Genomic DNA, 19,340 nt, shown 5'->3' on the forward strand with positions numbered 1-19,340 from the left:
GTCTGCTAAAATAGGAGTTAGGAGTTACTTTCTATTGAAAGCAACTTTAGGATTGCAGGAAAAACATAAAGATAACCATAAAGCGCGAGTGAGCATTGGCAGAGGATCCCTCCACTAGAACATATTGGTTGGGCAGCAAAATACTTGTTTTTTTCTTTAATATGGAGAGGGACATTGAATATCAGCTTGTTGTGTTGAACATTGATTCCACCTTAGAAGAATAATACTCTCTCCTAAGGTTTTAGATTAAGCTGTGTTCATAGCAATGATAAACTTCAATACTGGCATTAGTAAATCAGGCATATGAAACACTAAGATCACAGTTTGGTGAGCATCTATTTTGAGTTTGTCATGTGTAGCAGAAGTTTAATCAGCATTCTCCACAGCTGAATGTATTTCTTTTAGATATGCTTGCAGAAGGTTATCAAGTGCTAAAACATAAAGGAAATGCACCTTTGCCTTCCTGAACCCCTTTGCCTGTTCTATTGTTGGCATCCTTGATTAACGTCCTTCATACATCACAATTTGAGAATAAGGGTTACAAAGGTTACAGAGTAGATGGATGGTACCTGTAAGTTAAACACCTCATTCCAGTCTATCAAAGATTTTAAGTGGGCAGGATTTTCTGAGGACTGAAGTGTCTAAGGATCAGGATGTCAAACAAAAGACATAAAAACCTTTTCTGGTAGCCCTGCGCTACTGTAATGATTAAACAGTTTTAATTTTTTTCACGTATATGTTTTGTGTGAGAGGCTGCATATTGTTGCACCACCAAATATTGTTGTGACTTTATTGTGACTTTATTTAATCAAAGAACTTTCAGACAGTCATTAGTTGTGTGCATATACCCAACTTGGTGCGTGCTAGGACATCAAAAGGAAGTGTATTTGAAGCTAAAACCATCGTCAAATATAACTCTGAATGCAGCTTCCATTCAAAATTCACAATATTCAAAAATAGTGCCACATATTAGCCTAAACACTTATTAAAATAAAGTTTGTCTTAGCTTTATAAACAACAGCTCTGATCCTATTGACATTTGGATAACTACCATGCATTATTAGCTTCTGTTGGCTTGGCTTACTCAACAGTAGAAAACAGGATATTACTAGAAATCTTCAAAACCAAAAGGATTAGCTGGAAACACTTTCCCTAACTTTTTTCCAGACCTGCAACCTCCAGTGACCTCTTTTTTGGAAAGTTGAGGGGTCTCCAGTGTTCAGCAAAGCTTAGCCCACGATGTGTTCTCTGCAGGTCTGTCTTTAGATGGCCTAACTAGGGGGCTAATGTCCTTTGTTTGACGCCTGGTTCACCAATTCTCGGACCTCTAAGTTATCCCTTTAGCTTAGAGAGAAAGTTCCAGACAATCTTGTTTGCAGAAATCTGATTCTGGATATAGCCTGTCTGAAGAGTATGATTCCTTGCCTGCACATATCATGGCTAATTGCATAACAAAATTTAAAATAATACTATTATGGAACTACACTATTACATCCCCATGTGCTGCCAATCATTGAAAGAAAAATCAAACCTAAAAAAAGAACTATATCACCCCGACTTACCATCTAGTACAGACTCCTCCATGGTCACTTTAATTTCAACCAACACCATTTGGTCGCATGTTTGGCAAATCCTGAGATAATTTTCAATGTTAAAAGAAGGAGCAGGCTAAAAAAAGCAAGCTGCATCACATTTCCCAAACCAACTTTACCTCTTATTAGCTCAGAAGGCTTTCCTTGGGTAGGTGATGCACATGCACATTGCTAAGAAAATAAAAGATGTCTATAGCTATATATGGCTATATAGCTATAGACTACTGAGAGTGTTTGACACTCTCAGTAGTCTATAGCTATATAGCCCTATATGAAACAACTTAATTTGTATTGTGACAATTCTGACAACCAAAAGAAAGCATTGACTTATTTTGCTGCTTGAGCTAGAGTGATTTGTGTTCCTGTTTGGATCAGGCAAACTATGCTTGCCATTTGTATTCATAGACCTTGGCTGCCTTTGACCCTGCAGTCGGTTCACCACCATCCCTCACCTATACCCCCTCACACTGGAAGCAACTATTTTAGTTTTAGGGTAGTCCTTTAGCCATCATAGTTAAGTTCATGTTAAACTCACTCATCCGCTCCTTTTTATAATCAACACCTTATACAGGCACCATTATTAAATGGTAAAGAAATTAGGAAATAGGAGTGGGCTTAATTAAAAAGGAGAAAGAGATGAGTGTGGGACAGAAGAAGAAAAAGACTTATTTTAAGCCTGACCTATAGCTACACTGCTGAAAAATGCTGGTGGGAAACCTGTACTTAAAAACAAAACTTTGGACACATAATTATGAGGTAGATTTCTTAGCTGTTGGAAAAAAAACTTTGAAACGCTAAAAAGAAGTACTGGCTATTTGTAATTGTAGATTGCACTTCACTAAGATGATTACTGCTTTCATACAACTTTACTTTTTGTTCAGGCCTAATTAGAGGCATAAAAAAAAACATTTACAGTTTCACAGGCATCGTTAGCTGATAGGTTTTGACCTTTGAGAAATGCTGGAGAGGGTATTGATCTGCAATTTTCTTTAAGTGCTAACTTCTAACTGTGATTACACATATCCACATTTACAATTATCCAAGAGTGGTAAATGCATATACCTATTCCCAGTTACCACCATACAGTGCCACACTGACTACACAACCGCTATTGATTTTACACAGCAAATGGATATAAAGGACCATAGAGAGAGCATTATACAGGCCCCGCTAGGTTTCTAAGAAAAGAAGGATAGGACCTGCAGGGAGTTAAAAACCAATGAAGTATCATTCTACCTATGCCCACAAAAAGCCCCAATCATGAAGCCTTATGTGAGAAGGGAACTGCACCTTGGGCAGAAGAATAACAGATAAACCCAACTCCAAAGCACTAATGGATTTTCTTTAGGCTAGGGTCATTGCGGTTGATCAGCTGAGAGATGAGGGGTTTGCCAGTCAATTGAGGTGCTTGAGCTCAGGTCAGTTCTTTCCTACTACTTCACTACTGATTCTGAGGGTTTCATGGTTACAACAACAAGATAGTGATACCTCTGAATGAATATACCTTAGCGAAACAAATAGATACACGTCTCCCCGCCCTCTTGAACCTTCGGAAATACATGAAAACTTATCTAGATTGATTTAATACCTCCTTATGTAATCTTTTTTGCAGCAACCCTTATAAGGTTCATTAATTCAAGTATACAATCTCATTAGAGAATGAACTGATTTGATCTTTTTCTTTCCCTAAAGATGTTTGCTTTAGATCGTTCAATTGGGTCTAAATTATGTTCAATGAGGCTAAACTTTTCCTACACATTATAGATTTCACTGATATCATAAAGAAGAACTCAGTGGTTTAATGAACCGTGAGTATTACACTGAAATAGAATATGAGCTTTTTCAGTATCAGCGCTCCTTACTCAAATTAAGGCTTAACCTTTAATTTACTTCAACTGCCTCAGGTGCATGCTCTTATTTAGAGATATGATATTTGCTCTGTGTAAATCAGTATTATATCATGTTTTTCTCTATTTCAATATAAAAAATGCACAAAAAAATATTTAAAAATGGCAATGGTTAACTATCAGCTAACTAAATACCAAATATTGAACTGGTGTAGCAGTTAAAGTTTCTGACAGCAATGCGACCAACATAGGTTTGAATTCCAATTCCCAAGACTTGCTGTAGTGACCACTAAATGGAGAAGAAGCTGAAACGACACAAACATAATGATTTAATCATTAGATTGACCCAGGGTGGGTAAAAGCAAATGCTTGCTAGAAAGTTTTAAAAATTATACACTTCTTGCTTTAGTTCTTATTATGCACTAGTGTGCATTTTCTATGTGAGGGATTTCCACAAACCAGCCAGAAAACCATTGAATAATTTCAAAAAAGGTGTTAATGTATTTCCTAAAAGTGTATGTATATGTATATATATATATATATATATATATATATATATGTATATATATATATATATATATATATCACAAAGAACTCAATACCCACCCTATTAACACAAAGAACTCAAGCACAAACTCACTTTTCAAACAAGACATGAGGTAAACTTAAATAGTGGTTGATCGCACCACTGTTGACACACAAGGGGGATAACTGATTAACAAACAAATATACTTAAATAGTCAAATAATGGCCAGACACTAAGTACTTTTTAAAGAGAACAAATATTAACAAAACTGTTAAAAAAAGAAGATCTAAACAAATGATAAACAAATTTCCCTTCCCAATTCAACAAGTGGTGTGACCTGCTGATTGGGCTGCAACAACCAAATAAGAAGGAGAAAGCTGCAGCTCCGAAGTAAACTGGCAACTCGAAGAAAAAGGAATTAATCAATTGCATTTTAACCAAAATATAACAAACTGACAGATAAAGTTAACTAAATATGTGCATTGCAAATAGCTAACTAGAAGTCTGGCTAATGAAAATGAATTGTCACAAGATTTGTGCATTAAACAGTTCCCGAAACATCTTGCCAGAAGCCAACAGATGCATTAGCTTCGATACAGAAATGTTTCGGACCAATGAAATGCAGTGATGTGTATGACGTCAACGTGTCAACCAGAGGCGGGAAGCTGAAGTAAAACAAACATGGCTGCGCAGGTTTCAGCTGGAAAATTTCTTGTTAAAAATGAGCTAAAAGACGTGATTTTTGCCTTTGTTGATGGGTAAGATGTTTGTTGGTTTCTCCTGACCGGATTAATGTGAAAGTGTTATTTATCAGTTAACTCCGCTAGTTGTGAAAGGAATCAAAAACGTGAGACGTCACAATTGTTACTACTGCTGCCACTGGCTCAAAGCTCGACAGAGACATTTGCCGCTTGATTTATCCAGTCAGCTCCAAGAGTTGTGATTAAGGTCCCTCCATTTTGTGAAAACTTTCCAGATGGATACATGAATTTCAATTTAAAATCTACACAGTATCTTTCTGCCTCGGGCTTGGTTATCAATACAATGAAGTAAGAAAACTTCAAGTCAAAGATTTTTCAATTCTCACTGATATAAGTGACATCAGGTGGTTCATGTAAGAAGAGAAGTTAAGAAGTTACAAGTATACCTTACAACGATACAACTTTGCAAAACTGCAAGTAAAGATCACACATTTAGAACAAAACTTCTATGAGTACAAATTTAAAACCCATATTAAAGCTGTTCCACTCTTTGCCAGTTGATGTAATACACCTGAAGGCTGTTCTGCAACTGCCATTAAACAGGAAGTGGAAGCCAAAAACAAAACCATTGATTGAAATATTGTTTTCGTACATTCATATTGTAATGTTTCTTCTTGTTTCTTGTTTCCTCATGAAAAGGCAATATAGAAACATCTTTCAGGTGCACTAGCACCACCATCTTATAGGGAGTGCAACAGTTTCTTCAAGGGTTGTGGATTCGTACCCATGAATTTGTAATTTGTACTTGTAAATTTGGGATTAATATTTGTTACACTGCCAAGATGTAACTTCTATTCTCAGCTTCTCAGCATGCATTCTTGCAAATTAAACATTTCATGTAACATGTATGAGCTGACAACAAGGAAATCTGAATCTTAAATTTTGGCATATGTTTTTTATTGATCTTATTTTTTCTCTCACCTAATTGTAGAATATCTTATTTTGACAAACATACAATCCATTTTAACAAAAAGATGGCAACAGATGGTTGACTAAAACCCCTAGTTGTAAGGGAGATTTTCCATTGCTATGTACATATTATGTGCTAATAAATCATACTGCTTCCAAAGTTACGTGTACAGCTTACAACAAGAAAATTGTCTCCCCGAAAACATACTTTTCATATACAAAGGTTAATATTTCTCATTCAGGTGGGTTATAAATGTCCATTCTTATAATTATTTGGACCACATTAGTGAGTCAGTGCATGGAAATTTGCACGGGTGATGAGTCAGGTCTCCATTTACATTATAGAATATAAAAATGTTATCCCATATTATGGAAAAGCACCAGTTTGTACTTTGATCTTTGATCCTGTATGATAGTTAGAATTTTTTGGCTTATCTAGTGTAGAAACTTTTTGATGAGAGACATGGGATGATGTGCAAAATTTAACCTTCAGTGTAAGCATTTTACAGCAAAGTAGAATTGTTGTTATCATGACCTAAACTAGAAGCTACATATATCCTAGTGATCCTTAATTAAATCCTGAGAGTTCCACACCGGCTTCTCTCCCTTTTTTCAGGTAGCTGGATAAAGGGTTTTCCAGCACTATTCACATTAAACACTGTGCAGTAGGCTTCCTTTTGGGTTCACAGAGATGTTAATGAATGGCAGCATCTGTTACACATTGTGGTGATAATCATTAGGACGCAGTGGGTGATGGAGGCGACAGTAGTTTGCGTGGCTGTAAGAACATTACCATGCTTTCTGGCCTTATGGCGACACTGTGTCAGGATGTTGCTGCTGCCTCTATTTACCTCAGCATGACATAGATTCCCAGACAGGGATGCTTTATGTCAGAAAGATAGACCTTGTTACGGCAGTTTTTAGGCTTTGAAAAATAACTTTTCTGCTTCTCCACCTGAGCATGTAGTCAATGATCACAGCATCCCTTTGACTAGAATAAATGATTTCTCTCTGCACTGACGGATGCTTTCAAAAATTAGATTTATGCATTGTAGGGTTTCTCGTATAACTCTCTCTACCATAAACTTGTAGTATGAGGGATTTCTCGTTGTCAGTGGTAACTCTCTGGGGAGTCAGTTATTGAGCTGTTGGTGAGCTTTATAAAACATTTATCCTGATTATAATTCACAGTTCCCTCATTTTTCAGTCCTGGTTTCATCAGAAAAAAATATATAAGCTCTGCCAAGTGTAAGAATTGTAAAGACATGCTGTGACAACTCCAAAACATGGGACCAGCCGAAGGGAATTTTTCTCTAGCCTGATTATTCACTCACCTAATTTAATCCTAGAAAAATTATAGCAGTAATGATAAAACAATATAGACCCTGATAATGACAATAATTAAAAAATAATAGTTTATTACAATGGCAGCAATTATTATCAATTATTAGTAGTTATAATCAGCATGGGCTGTAACTCCAAATGCATATGCATCTTCATGTCACAGTGTTTGCTATAGTACTAAGATCTGACTTTTTTACCAAAGAAGCCCATGAGATTTTTTAAATGGAAAAAAAGAGGGCTATACCTGAATATGATCAGTTCTCTGCTTGCATGTGTAAACATATTTTTATGCCCATCAATTCAGACCTTTTGAAGTGTTTTCTGGGTAAGAAAATAGACATGGCAGTTGCCTAAATATTGATAGAGCTTTTAGACAAACAAAGCAAAGTTTTGTTCATTTTTTTTATGGGTAAAAAATTTAAAGTACTCTGGAATATCATGGAAACCTTATGGTTTGTTACCTATAGTCTTAATACATTCATTTGTATATTGATTTCATGCTACGAAATGCCATCTCAAAACTACGGGTGAAAAAGTTCTGGAAACATTTCTGAATGCCCTGTTAACTAGTATCTTTTGATGGTGTGTTTCAAACATTTTGTTCCTGTGTATAAATATGTACATTAATAAAATGTTTTGTTTAGTTTATTTATATAGCGCCAATTCACAAATCATGTCATCTCAAGGCACTTAGCAGAGACAATTTAACCAGATCATACATTAGAAAAATGAATCATTTTCTTAAACAAAAGTCAGATAATGATGAGACAAACATTTTACTTTTAAGAAAATATTTGTCCCCCCTTAAAACCATAACAGCCTTTTTGGCTATAAGAACGTTATACCTACTGTGCAATTAAGCATGATAGTGGTAGTTTCATACCCTCGGGGGGCTTTTGCTTTAGGATTTGTACATCATTGGTTATAATTTGGGTAAACAAGGTGTTTATTTAAAATTTTATAAATAGTAAGTTCCATCAATTTAGTTTTCTTTCTTTAGACATTATGAATAAACTTCGTTTAGTTTGAAGCCAAAATCTTTCATTTTTATATTTTGAATTATTTGGTGACTTTTAGACCCTCCCATTGGTTTAGGTGATAAATGTTCTTGAGGTCATGTTGGAAATGGCATTTGCTTGTCCAATAGTCAGTGTGACGATGGGAGGTTTTGTAAAAAGCTTTTTTGAAGACTTTTTTACCAGGTTTGAACTTGTAACATCAGCTTATGATAAAACCATGAATCCCACTCTCTACCAAACCATTTTGGTTTAGACAGAGCATAGTTCTTTGACCATAAGCTCAACTAAATGAGTTTATGGAGTAAAGAAATCGTCCAAAGCAAACTAACATCATCTCCGCTTCTGAATAATTAAAAATCATAAATTGCTAAATTCAATTCAGTTCAATTCAAAACAGGCCTTTCATGCATAGAAACCCCTCAGTCTATCAGATTGTTTCCGAAAATTCTGTAATAACGGGTTAGCCAAAGGTCCTCTACAATAAATTTTAAAGTATTGGAGTTATTGTATTAAATTGGGTTATTTTGCATCTTTCTACATGGAGTTTGCATATTCTCCCTGAGCATGCGTGGGTTCTCTCCGGTTATTCAAGCTTCCTCCCACAGTCCAAAAACATGACTGTTAGGTTAATTGGCTTCTCTAAATTATTCTTAGGTGTGAGTGTGTGCGTGAAGGGTTGTTTGTCCTGTTTGTCTCTGTGTTGCCCTGCAATTGACTGGTGACCAGGATGTTCCCCGCCTCTCGCCCGTAGACAGCTGGAGATGACCCCAGCACCCCTCTTGGGACCAGCGTAACAGAAAATAGATGGATAACATTTAGTTTGATCTGGGGAAAAAAAGCAAAGATAGGAGAAATGTGGGGGGTAAATAAAATGTATTTCTTTATGACTCTTTACTTAATTCCAACCATTAATTTTTATGTTGTCTAGGTTTGGCAGTGTGGAGGGAGCATGGAGGTCCTGCCTTGTGCCAGAGTTGCCCATATTGAGCGCACCAAGAAACCCTACAACAACGATATAGACTACTACGCGAAACGCAATGCCCTGAGAGCGGCTGAAGTGTGGATGGATGAATACAAATCCCACGTCTACATGGCCTGGAACATTCCCATGAATGTAAGCCTTTTCTTTTTTGGATCACTCTCTGGGGTGCCCCTTTCCTTACATCTCAGTTCTTCATTCAAATCCACCGGTCAAGTTTGACACTAATCGGTAGACATTCAAAACTCAGATTAGACCCAGCCTGATCTTCACACAGGTAATAGACTGAGTATGAAGAAGGGATCAACAAGTTAAAGAAACAAACCTTGAATCAGTTTTAATTGCTAAAGTCTTTTGAGATGAGCTGCTAAATACTGAGCTCCTGCTTTTTTAATGGAGAGTTTAATATTAAAATCTAATTTTCCCCTCTGGTGCTAAGGAGGATATGATTACAAATGAAGCACATCTAAGACCTTAAAAATATTACAAAAAATAGCATGTTCCAGAGAATTACAATAAACAGCTTTTGTTAATAACTACTTTTAACAACATGGCCGCGAGAAGTGGGGGTGCTGCAGCACCTTCTAGTGGCGAGAGGGCGATTTAATGTATAATGTATAAAAAATACTTTGCACAATTTATACATTTATTATGAAAATTTTGGGAAATGACATTGACTTTTTTTAATTTTACTCTTACTTGTATTTGGATTTTAATATAATTATTTTGATGCCTAATAAACACAAGTTCAAGGAAGTTACATTGTCATGGCAACGTTAGGCAAGCTAGTGCATGGTATGCCGCTATAGCTGGTAAATGTACATAGTCTATTGACAGGAACGAGGAGGAAATATGGCACAGAAATGGATTTCAGATTCGTCCACTCATGAGCCAGCCCCCTGCCTGTAGCACAAAGTAAGAGCATGGTGCCACTGCAAACTTTTATATATATTAGTGCAGTTTAAGGCAACAATAGTATATTATAGTGTTGTTTTGATCTTGTGTTCTTTGTGTAATGGATGTGGAGAATAAGGTTCAATAAGGTTTTAATCATTTACTAATCTAACTACTTCCTTTTGGTTTGCGTAAAAGGATTTTGGAACTAATAGTCATGTGTGACATAAATAGAGTGACTCTGTTCATGCCAGCTGAACAAATCTATATTGTTATTGTGTTATTGTGAAATTTAATTAGTAGAGCATATATTCACCTGAAAACTGATGATCTCTGTCTTACAGACCCTGGTTGCGTGCCTTGAAGTCTATATGACAATACCGTAGTGAATCTCAATCTATTTTCTTATTTATTTTTATTGCACTTTAAATAGGCCAATAGGTTCATAGGTCTTTTGTCCAAAAGTAACAAAAAATGTGCACAGCACCCCCTGTTCAAAAGTACTTCCATCAGCCCTGATTAACACTCTGCTGAAAAGAAACTGTATAAAAGACAAACATAAATCAGCAGGAAGCATTGAGGTTCTGTGGGAAAAGAATGCAGCAGGTGACAAACTTGCACTCCCCATACACAGTGGCATGGCATGTTATTACCCCAGCTTTCCTGTGGTGTGGAGTTATTCTGTCTACAGTAAAGACCTAATGCTTCGATTATTTCATCAAACCCCTCCAAAGTTCCCCACACACTCACAGACTCTTGTTATTGTCTAAGATGCCTGCTGAGAGCACAATTACTTCGAAGGGAGAGGGCTTTATGATTCACCACAGTGAGCAGCCCTGAGTCCAAATACCAAACAGCAACTCGCTGAAGCTGAATGTGAGTATTGGTGTTCTGGTAGCCAAGAAACAAGGAAATATTTCTAACTGGAATTCATTATTGACACATGTTGGCTTCATAGTTGGCAATAGAACAGGCATTGCTTGGAAACAGCATCTGGAAACAGCTTTGTGTGTTTCTGTAGAAGTCATCTCTATAGGATTGCTGCGATACATAATGTATTCATTTCTATATGAGTCCATATTAATGCAGGGCAGTGTGTGCATTTATTGATATGCACAGTGTGTGTGTGTGTGAGTGTGAGTGTCAGAATTAGGCTTGAGGCGTTTCAGCTATTAGGCCTTCACCCAATCAATCCAGACACCATCCTCCATAGTGCTATCTGGCCGTGAGCACTCATAATCAAGCAGTTGATTAGAGTTTGCTAAGTGCAGATCATGTCTAATGGAGGAACAATGAAAGTCTCAAATCACGAGTGCATCTATTCATCTCTTACCTAAATGCAAATTGTGTCTTCTTAGCACTCTATAACTATTACATCTTTCTCTCCTGGAGAAGAATTATCTATGCTGTGTGTTTGTTTGTCAGATTTGTATGTATTTTGTTTTCTCTGCTTTTGTTTTGAAAATTTCAACAGAACCCAGGAGTTGATTTTGGAGATGTCTCAGAGCGTGTGGCCTTGAGGAAAAGGATGCAATGTCGGAGCTTTCGCTGGTACCTAGAGCACGTCTACCCAGAGATGCGGATCTACAACAACACCATCACATACGGCGAGGTGAGACAAGGGCTTGCAAAAGGGATTGCTGGAAATAGACTGAATGTTAATTCAACCATAATATCAGCTTTGATCCAATTATAGAGAAGGCGCAGTTTTTAAAGAGGAAGCTAAAGCAAAGGTGGATAATTTGATTTAACAAATCTAATAAACTTATAAAGATTAACTCTTGAGAATCTTTTGATAAAAAGCCTTTTGTTATGATCTTTTTGAATTAAGATTTAATAGCAAAAAATAGATTTCCAAACTAAGTGAAGAACAAAATAAGACAGGGATGACTTCTAATACTGAAAAGAAGGAGAAGGGACATTCTGATATCACATTTATTTCTAAAAACAAACTATGGAACATTCTTTCTGAGGACTTTGGTTAGAATACAATTGCCACTGGAACTGCCTTACTTCTTTCTGGCATAGATTCATCAAGGTGTCAGGATCATTACTTCCAGATTTTGGCCCATATTGATATGATAGTTAACAGCTGATGAAGATTTCTTGACTGATGATTATGTATTTTCCTACTGGAAATAGGGCTGAACTATTGTTACTGGACCAAAACCTCAATCGGTCCTCTGGTGCTACAACCTACGGTATCTGAATCATGGTTCAACTCTGCTTCAAGGTGATATCCATGTAGTTTGGTGCTATTACAGGGTTCCTGTGGATCCTTAAAAGACTTTGAAAGGCATTCAATTCTTCAGTATAAAAGTAAGGCCTTAGTTGATATTAAAATTTCTTATATCAATTTTTCATAGGTCCTAAAATTGTTATCATGTAATAAATAGGATTCTAGTTTTGTAATCTATATTAAACATTAAAATAATTGGCGATTTTTTATTTTTCATTTTTACATTTACCAAATGGCTTGCTGTAACCATTATTGGTTCCATCCTGATAGCGGAAACAATAAAAACGATGTTGCGGTCAGGCCTTTGGGTGATGCCCCCACTAATTTTTTATCTAGACAACTTGGGTAATGTTGATAAAAAGCCTTTTGTTATAATTTTTTTTTTTAATTAAGATTTAATAGCAAAAAAAAGTGGTTTGATTATAGATTTCTAAACTCTAAGTGAAGGACAAAATAAGACTGGGATGCTTTTTTTGCTTTTTTCCTCTTTGGATAGTTTTTCTTTTTTTTTTTTTACTGGGCCAGAAAGTAATGGGTTATTTCAAAAAAAAAAAAAAAAAACATTATGGTAAATTTGTCACAATTAGACTTTTCTTGTGCTTATTTTGAAGTTGGTGTTAACCTTTTATTTCAAGTGGCATTCAAGAGTCTTAAAAAGTCTTGAATTTAACTTGCCTTATGCTGTAGGAACCCTTTAACGATAGGTCTTTAGAGCCATTTGTTCACATCTGCTTACATCCACCTAGTTGTTAATTCTTGCTGACTAAACTCAGAATACCTCACAACTCTTTGATAAATGTTGGGTTGGGCAGGGGGCTAATGGTGAAAGCTGTACTGCAGATGAATGTATTTTTAGGCTAACAAGTCTGCTTTGCAAGCATTATCCCATTAAAAAATCTCATTTAGATATTGGTTTTTAGGCTAAATCTGGTCGGTCCATAGTAATCTTGATTTAGTCCAAAATCATTGTTGGAAATTGGCTAGTGTTTAGTCGGTCCGATTTTTGTCCCACTTAAGTCCAATGATAGATATTGAAATTTTTCAGATTGTTGAAAAGAAGTTGCAAATCCAGTTTTCAACTTCTTTTCAACAATCTGAAAATTACAGCTTTGCACCTTACTCTTTTCAACCAAATATAGACGTTTGGACGTAAATCATGTCGTATTTACAATGTCTTTTCAGCCAATTTTTGAACGGTGCGTATGAATTCATATACTTGTCTGACAAAAAAATTTGAGAATCTAAAAAAAAGTTGAGTAAGTTGGTACACTGCAAAATATAAAAATCGAAATAAGTCAATTTGTCTTAAAATAAGTATATTTTTTCTTGAATTGAACAGATAAGGTTGACACTTTGCCAATGGAATAAGACAATTTATATTTTAAATAAGAAAAAACAACGGCAGTCTCTTATTTAAAGCGCATAATATCCAATCATCTTATTTTAACGCTAAAAATACTAATTCCTTTGGCAGATCATCTTATTTAACCACTAATATTAAGGTTAAATACACTTATTTTGAGAAATTATTGCTCATCTTTAGATAATTATTTGCAGTGTTAATGGGTTTTCTCAGCCCTATGTATCTGACCTAAGCTTAACTTTTTTTGCATAAAAGCCTTGGTAGTAGCTTTAACCAAGCATGTTAGCGTGTACAATCTCACTTTGCCATGATTGGGTTTGGACTGCAAGAAAATGTCTTTACTTGATGTATTCCTATGGGAAGGTTGCCAAATCAGGAAGTTTTATTTTTTCCCCCCTGCCATTAGTTATAGATAAAGAGCTGAAGCACCTTTGTGTGAAAGTAAATTAAATATAACCTTTTTTTAGATGGCCATTAAATAGATTGTTACTAAAGAAGATGACTAGCCTGACAGGCCAAATGCCTTAACCTTCAAATCTCACAAGATAAACAGAGACCATGACTTGACTTTTCAAGGTCCAGGGTAAGTTTCTGTTGCAGCTTTTACAGACTAAAATCTCTTCACAAAATTAGATACGATTTCCCTATAATGAGTTTTAATTAAAAACTTATTAGTTTTCCATTCCGGCTTGATTGTCTTGTGTCTGCTTGAGCACTCAGCCCAGTAGGGGAAGAGAAGCTTTTTATGGGAGGTTGAATGATTGAGCACCCTCCTGAGTTAGTCATTGTTTTCAGGCTTACCGAAATGTGCCTTTTTTTTTTTTTACTCATATCCATTTGGGATATGGGAAATTTTGAATATCAATAAGCCCCTGCATGTCTAGGAAATCAGAATTACCTTTTATATTCATCAATCGTTTGGGGATTCTTACACCTTCTTTGTTTCCTTCGATGCCTGTTTTTTGCTCCAGTATCCAGCAACTGGATTTCTCAGAGTGGCATCCACTCAAGTGGCACTATTTCAGATCTGTCGACAAGCTGGGAAGCCGTTACCTTGCACCGCCACACAGCAGCTGCAGCAGACGTGTGTCCCATCTGTCACTAAGCATCAGGACTCATTGCACTCAGTCTCGCTGTTCAGAACAGCCGAGTGCAACCCTTCCCAACAACAGCACATGAGAGAAATGTCGCAACCTGGAAATTAAGCCATACAAATTCAAATCACAGCTAAGGCCCCTACTAAATGCACGCCATCATTTAGCCTGGAGGAGACAAAGAGAGAGAAATTTGTGACTGGTCGCTGCATGACAACATCCTATCATGGACCGGCCTTCAGGATGACTTGAAGCTTCCTGACAGCTTTGTGAATAAGCCATTGTAGACCTACATGAGGCAGTGCAGTATGCACACTGGAAGAAATTCTGATTATAGGTACAAGACAACAATAGCCTAAAGAATGACCCTCATTGGCATATTAATGTATGTGCTTGTATTTCTTTGCAAACTGAAGTATAGTGTGAATTGTTACCATAGTTGCGGAATAATTTCAATCTATAGGTACATTTATAGTCCCCATAGAGTCAACAAAATATTGTGTAAATGAATCAGGTCTTTTTATTTTCTTTTTTTTCTCTAAACAATAGTTAAATACCAGGGCTGCATAAAGATAACCATGGGAGCAGCAGCTGTTTCTGAAAAAGATTTTGGTAATGTTCTATTCGCCAAAAAACACGGTTTATTTTCTATAACTATCTAGAATATTTGTTATAACAAATTGGGAGGCAAAAAAGTCACTTTTTTGTCATTAGATCTTTGGGCCTGACACAAATCTCAAAAACCTCAAAAATGTGTTATTACAGATTAAAAGTAAACACTTTGAGACAGAATTCCTTTAATTATTTGCTGCTCTGATAAAAAGCATAAATCATTCTTAAAGGAATTGTGACAAGCTTTAAATACAACTAATTTTTGAGCAACAACACATTTTTGCCACATACGGCGAAAGAGAGCAAAAAGCATGCTGATAGACTCTTAAGGTTCACAAGATATATGATTTTAAATTGTTACTCAATACCTAAGAGACCCGACAAATAATGATAGGATATAGTAGATAAAACAGGTTTGGTTCTACAGCATGTGGTGTTCAGACACACAGCAACCAGAACACATCACATATTAAGAGATTTAATAAAAAAAAAATTCAGATTTTAGATGGAAACCCATCAAACCCTTTTAAGATTGTATGTCACGCCGGAGTAAACAAACTCTGGATAAAAAGGAAGTATTTTTTTATTTTTAGTATTAATACTTCATAGCTTTCTTAACTAATTCATTTTGGAATTATTTTAAAGGAGAAATTCATTAAAGTAAGAAAATGCATTAGTTAAATAATTGGAGACAGAGCGATCAGGGCTTCTACCTGCTAGACTGGTGAGTTGTTGTGTTTGTTCCTCAGCAAATACTGTACATGTCAAATTCAAGAGCTTGTATCATTCAGTAGGATTTGAGCCCAAGACAATCTATAATTTGGAATCTCTCCGATTATTTAATTAGATTACAATAATTATGTTGGTGCCACCAAAACACACCCAAACGAGACTTTATTGAGAAAGCTTAAACCTAAATTAAATCAAATGTGCGTTAACTACAGATTAGGGTAATTTTGTGCATACCTTCAGTATGCAACTAGGTTATTGTGCTTTTTGGCTCACTCTTAACAGGTAGGTTTTTCTGCAAGTAGTTAATTAGAAACCACATTTTTTAAATATATATGGTCTTTAATGGCTTTTTTTTTTACTATAAAAAATCCTACCTGCTCATCAGGAATATGTACAGTTAAAAGCACCAAATCATATACATGAAATTATTACATTCTAATATTAGTTATCTATCAAAAGCCTGATTTGTTCTATGTATCCACTTATTTTCATTTTAAGGATCTGTAATTTGAAAAGAAGTAAACTGATGGGAATAGTTCAGGATTTGTACAGGGAGTTTCTAATAAAATGTGCCAGAGGATGGCCAAGTGTAAGTTCAAAACAAAAAGTGTAATGCAAAAACAAATCAGAGTGGTTTTACTCAGATGCTATGCTATACATCTTTATGCCATCAGTGTCAGACTTTAACTGTCCAAGGGGCAGGGTCTTTCAACCTTTGCATGTATCTCTCTCAACACACCTGGACCCAATAATAAGGTCATTAGCACCCGGGTGCTTCAGGGGGGATTTTGGTTCTTTTGATTTAGCTGTGCTGGACATGATACAGATCAAAAAGCTCCTGGCCTTCTAAGATTGGAGTTGACAGTCCATGTTTAAAAATTCAAAAAATTAGCATTGGAATTTATATTCATAAACCAGTAACTATTTTCACTAACAGCCATTTGGTCTCAAACCTGCAATGAAGACAAAAAAAGCACATGCCATCACATCAACCAAATAAAAGAGAGATTAGGCAGAGTAAAAATCATTCAAATGGTTTTCTTGAAGCACCTTTGGATGTTTCTCTTGGGAAGATTATTGGTGGTGCACCGCTTCCTCTATGCATTTGCAACATAATTACATTTGCATCTCAATAAACACTGTACGAATTCCACATGTTTTATATAGCTTTCTCATTAACTGCTATGACTTTTTATTTATTTAAGTTAGTGTAAAATGGTTAAGTCCGCTTAAATATTTAAATAAGACATTATTTTCAGTCTTCTGGAACCAACTAATCTGGATTAATACTAAGAAATGCTATTGCATGTAGTATAACTATCTTTAAACTTATAAGAGTTTAAACAATCGCTACCTTTACTCTAAAGAGTTTGATTCAGTTAATTTACTGCATAGCACCATTTGAAAACACCTGTTATCTCAAGGCACTTTACAGAGACAATTCAATCAGATCATAGGGTCAGACTGGCTCTCTGCCCAGGGAAACCCAGCTAATTGTATTGAGTTATTGACTTTGCAGTACCGGTATTTGCTTCTTCTGCCAAAGCAAAGACTATAAATATTTGCTTGCATTATGTCGTTGACACTACACCAGTCTCTCACACCAAGCATGCATGTGGCAACAGTAGAGAGGAAAAAAGAAGAAACCTGCAGTAGATCCAAGCTCAGTGTGAGCAGCCTTCTGCTGAGGCCGACTGGGGTTCAAGGAGACACAAGCAGACTTACCAAGTAACATAAAAGCTCTGATCAATATGGCAAGGCATTTTTTTTTATAGAAGAGAAAAAATTTTTTAAAGAAAGCAAATGAAGCGGTGAAACAAATAAAACAATTGGAAAATCACCTTAAACTAATGATACATCAGTAAAGGCAGGTTTTAAAAAAATTGCTTTTAACTTTGACACAAAAAAAAACTCCTGGAGTTTGTTCCAGACAAGTAGAGAATAGGAAATTAATGCTGCTTCTCCAGAGAACATAAAGTTAGAGGCTAAACTAACACTAAACAATGGGAGAACAGAGATAGGATGAAGCAGAATGATGAAAAGTGTTGTTTTGGCTCCCTTAGCCTATAACATCACAGCTATAGAGACAGCTTAGGATAACCTGATCCACTCTAACTATAAGATCCACCACAAAGCAATGTTTTAAGCCCAGTCTTGAAAGTAGACAATGAAAACTAACCTTCACTCAACCAAACTTATTTTCACAAAGAACTATTTTATTTTTAAACTATAATTTTTAGTAGTTCTACTTGTTTTCCATTTTAATTCCCTTTTAATTCCCATGAAGTGTATATCTAAAATCTACAGTAAATTTTTTCAAGTTAGTCAAACTGTTTTTGTAGTAAGGTTCGTTAAAACCCGGTCTGTCAAAAAAGAGTTCAGCTGAAAGGTGCAAAATGAAAGTAATGAGGTCCTTCAATATTGCTTTATACATATATCATTTCGACAGAGTCTTTTGATTCTCTAGGTGCTTCAATTTCCTATTGATGGAAACAAATCTTAATTGTGAAACCGTGATTTCTTTCAGGTGAGAAACAGTAAAGCCAGTGGTTACTGCCTTGACCAAGGCTCAGAGGACGATGACAAAGCCATCCTCTACCCGTGCCATGGCATGTCCTCCCAGGTAAGGCCAGATTTCTTATATTCAAAGTTTGATTTTCTAAGCTTCAATAATTTTTCTGTTATACTCTTATTTAAAAGCCTACAGCGCCAATAATTAACAGGTTTTTCTTTAGTGTTAGATTTAGAACTATCCCCCTTAGCAATATTGTATGTAGTCATATTCTCTTTGTATTTTGTGGAGTAAAATCAAATCAATGATTATTAGCAGCGGTAAGAAAAGATGTGCGTCTTAGCGATTCTCTTTTTACACAAGCCACGACTCCCACACATGTTTCTGTTGAAGCTTTTCAACCATGGATAGCAGGTTTTCTTCTTTAACAAGTAATCCAGTAGTTAAGCATTATGCACAACACGCATACAGTGTGCAGAATTAATTAGTTTTACATTTCTGCACATCTTTTCCTTTTCAGGCTTAACACTTTATAGACATGACCTTATTCTGTGTATCTAGGTTTGCCGTTTGGAAGAGAATAATGTGAAGTAAGAATATTGGTGCCAAGTCATTTTTTCTTTTCCTTTTTTTTTTTTTTTTTATCCTGCAGAGGTTGTCAGCATACTTTTACCCCCACTGTGAGGTAAAAACCTCCCCCCCAGCTCTGATCTGACAAATGCTGAAGGTGTCTTTTAATCCCTCTCATGCATTACACCTTCGGATACTGCAAAACCTGAAAAAGCATTAGTGCTGTAGGAGTTTTATAAAGGCTAAAATATAATTGCTTTTTTGCTGTGAAACACTGAAATGGCAAAATATTCTTTGGTGTTTCATTAAAAGGTTCACTTTTACAGAAGTTCTGCCGGTTATAAACC

The 19,340-nt window shown here is 35.8% G+C and overlaps 1 protein-coding gene across 1 annotated transcript in view; it reads left to right on the forward strand.

The window, feature by feature from the left end:
- galnt9 (polypeptide N-acetylgalactosaminyltransferase 9) overlaps positions 1 to 19,340 on the forward strand; it is a 187,671-nt gene that overhangs the window by 151,617 nt on the left and 16,714 nt on the right. Inside the window, exons 7-9 of the mRNA XM_038273609.1 lie at positions 8,927 to 9,112; positions 11,346 to 11,483; positions 18,439 to 18,534. Coding sequence (XP_038129537.1) covers positions 8,927 to 9,112; positions 11,346 to 11,483; positions 18,439 to 18,534 — 420 coding nt within the window. The remainder of the gene's footprint in view (positions 1 to 8,926; positions 9,113 to 11,345; positions 11,484 to 18,438; positions 18,535 to 19,340) is intronic.

This window comes from Cyprinodon tularosa, unplaced genomic scaffold (genome assembly GCF_016077235.1).
Source record: "Cyprinodon tularosa strain WSP-4 unplaced genomic scaffold, ASM1607723v1 ctg88, whole genome shotgun sequence".
In the NCBI taxonomy this organism is placed as follows: Eukaryota; Metazoa; Chordata; class Actinopteri; order Cyprinodontiformes; family Cyprinodontidae; genus Cyprinodon; species Cyprinodon tularosa.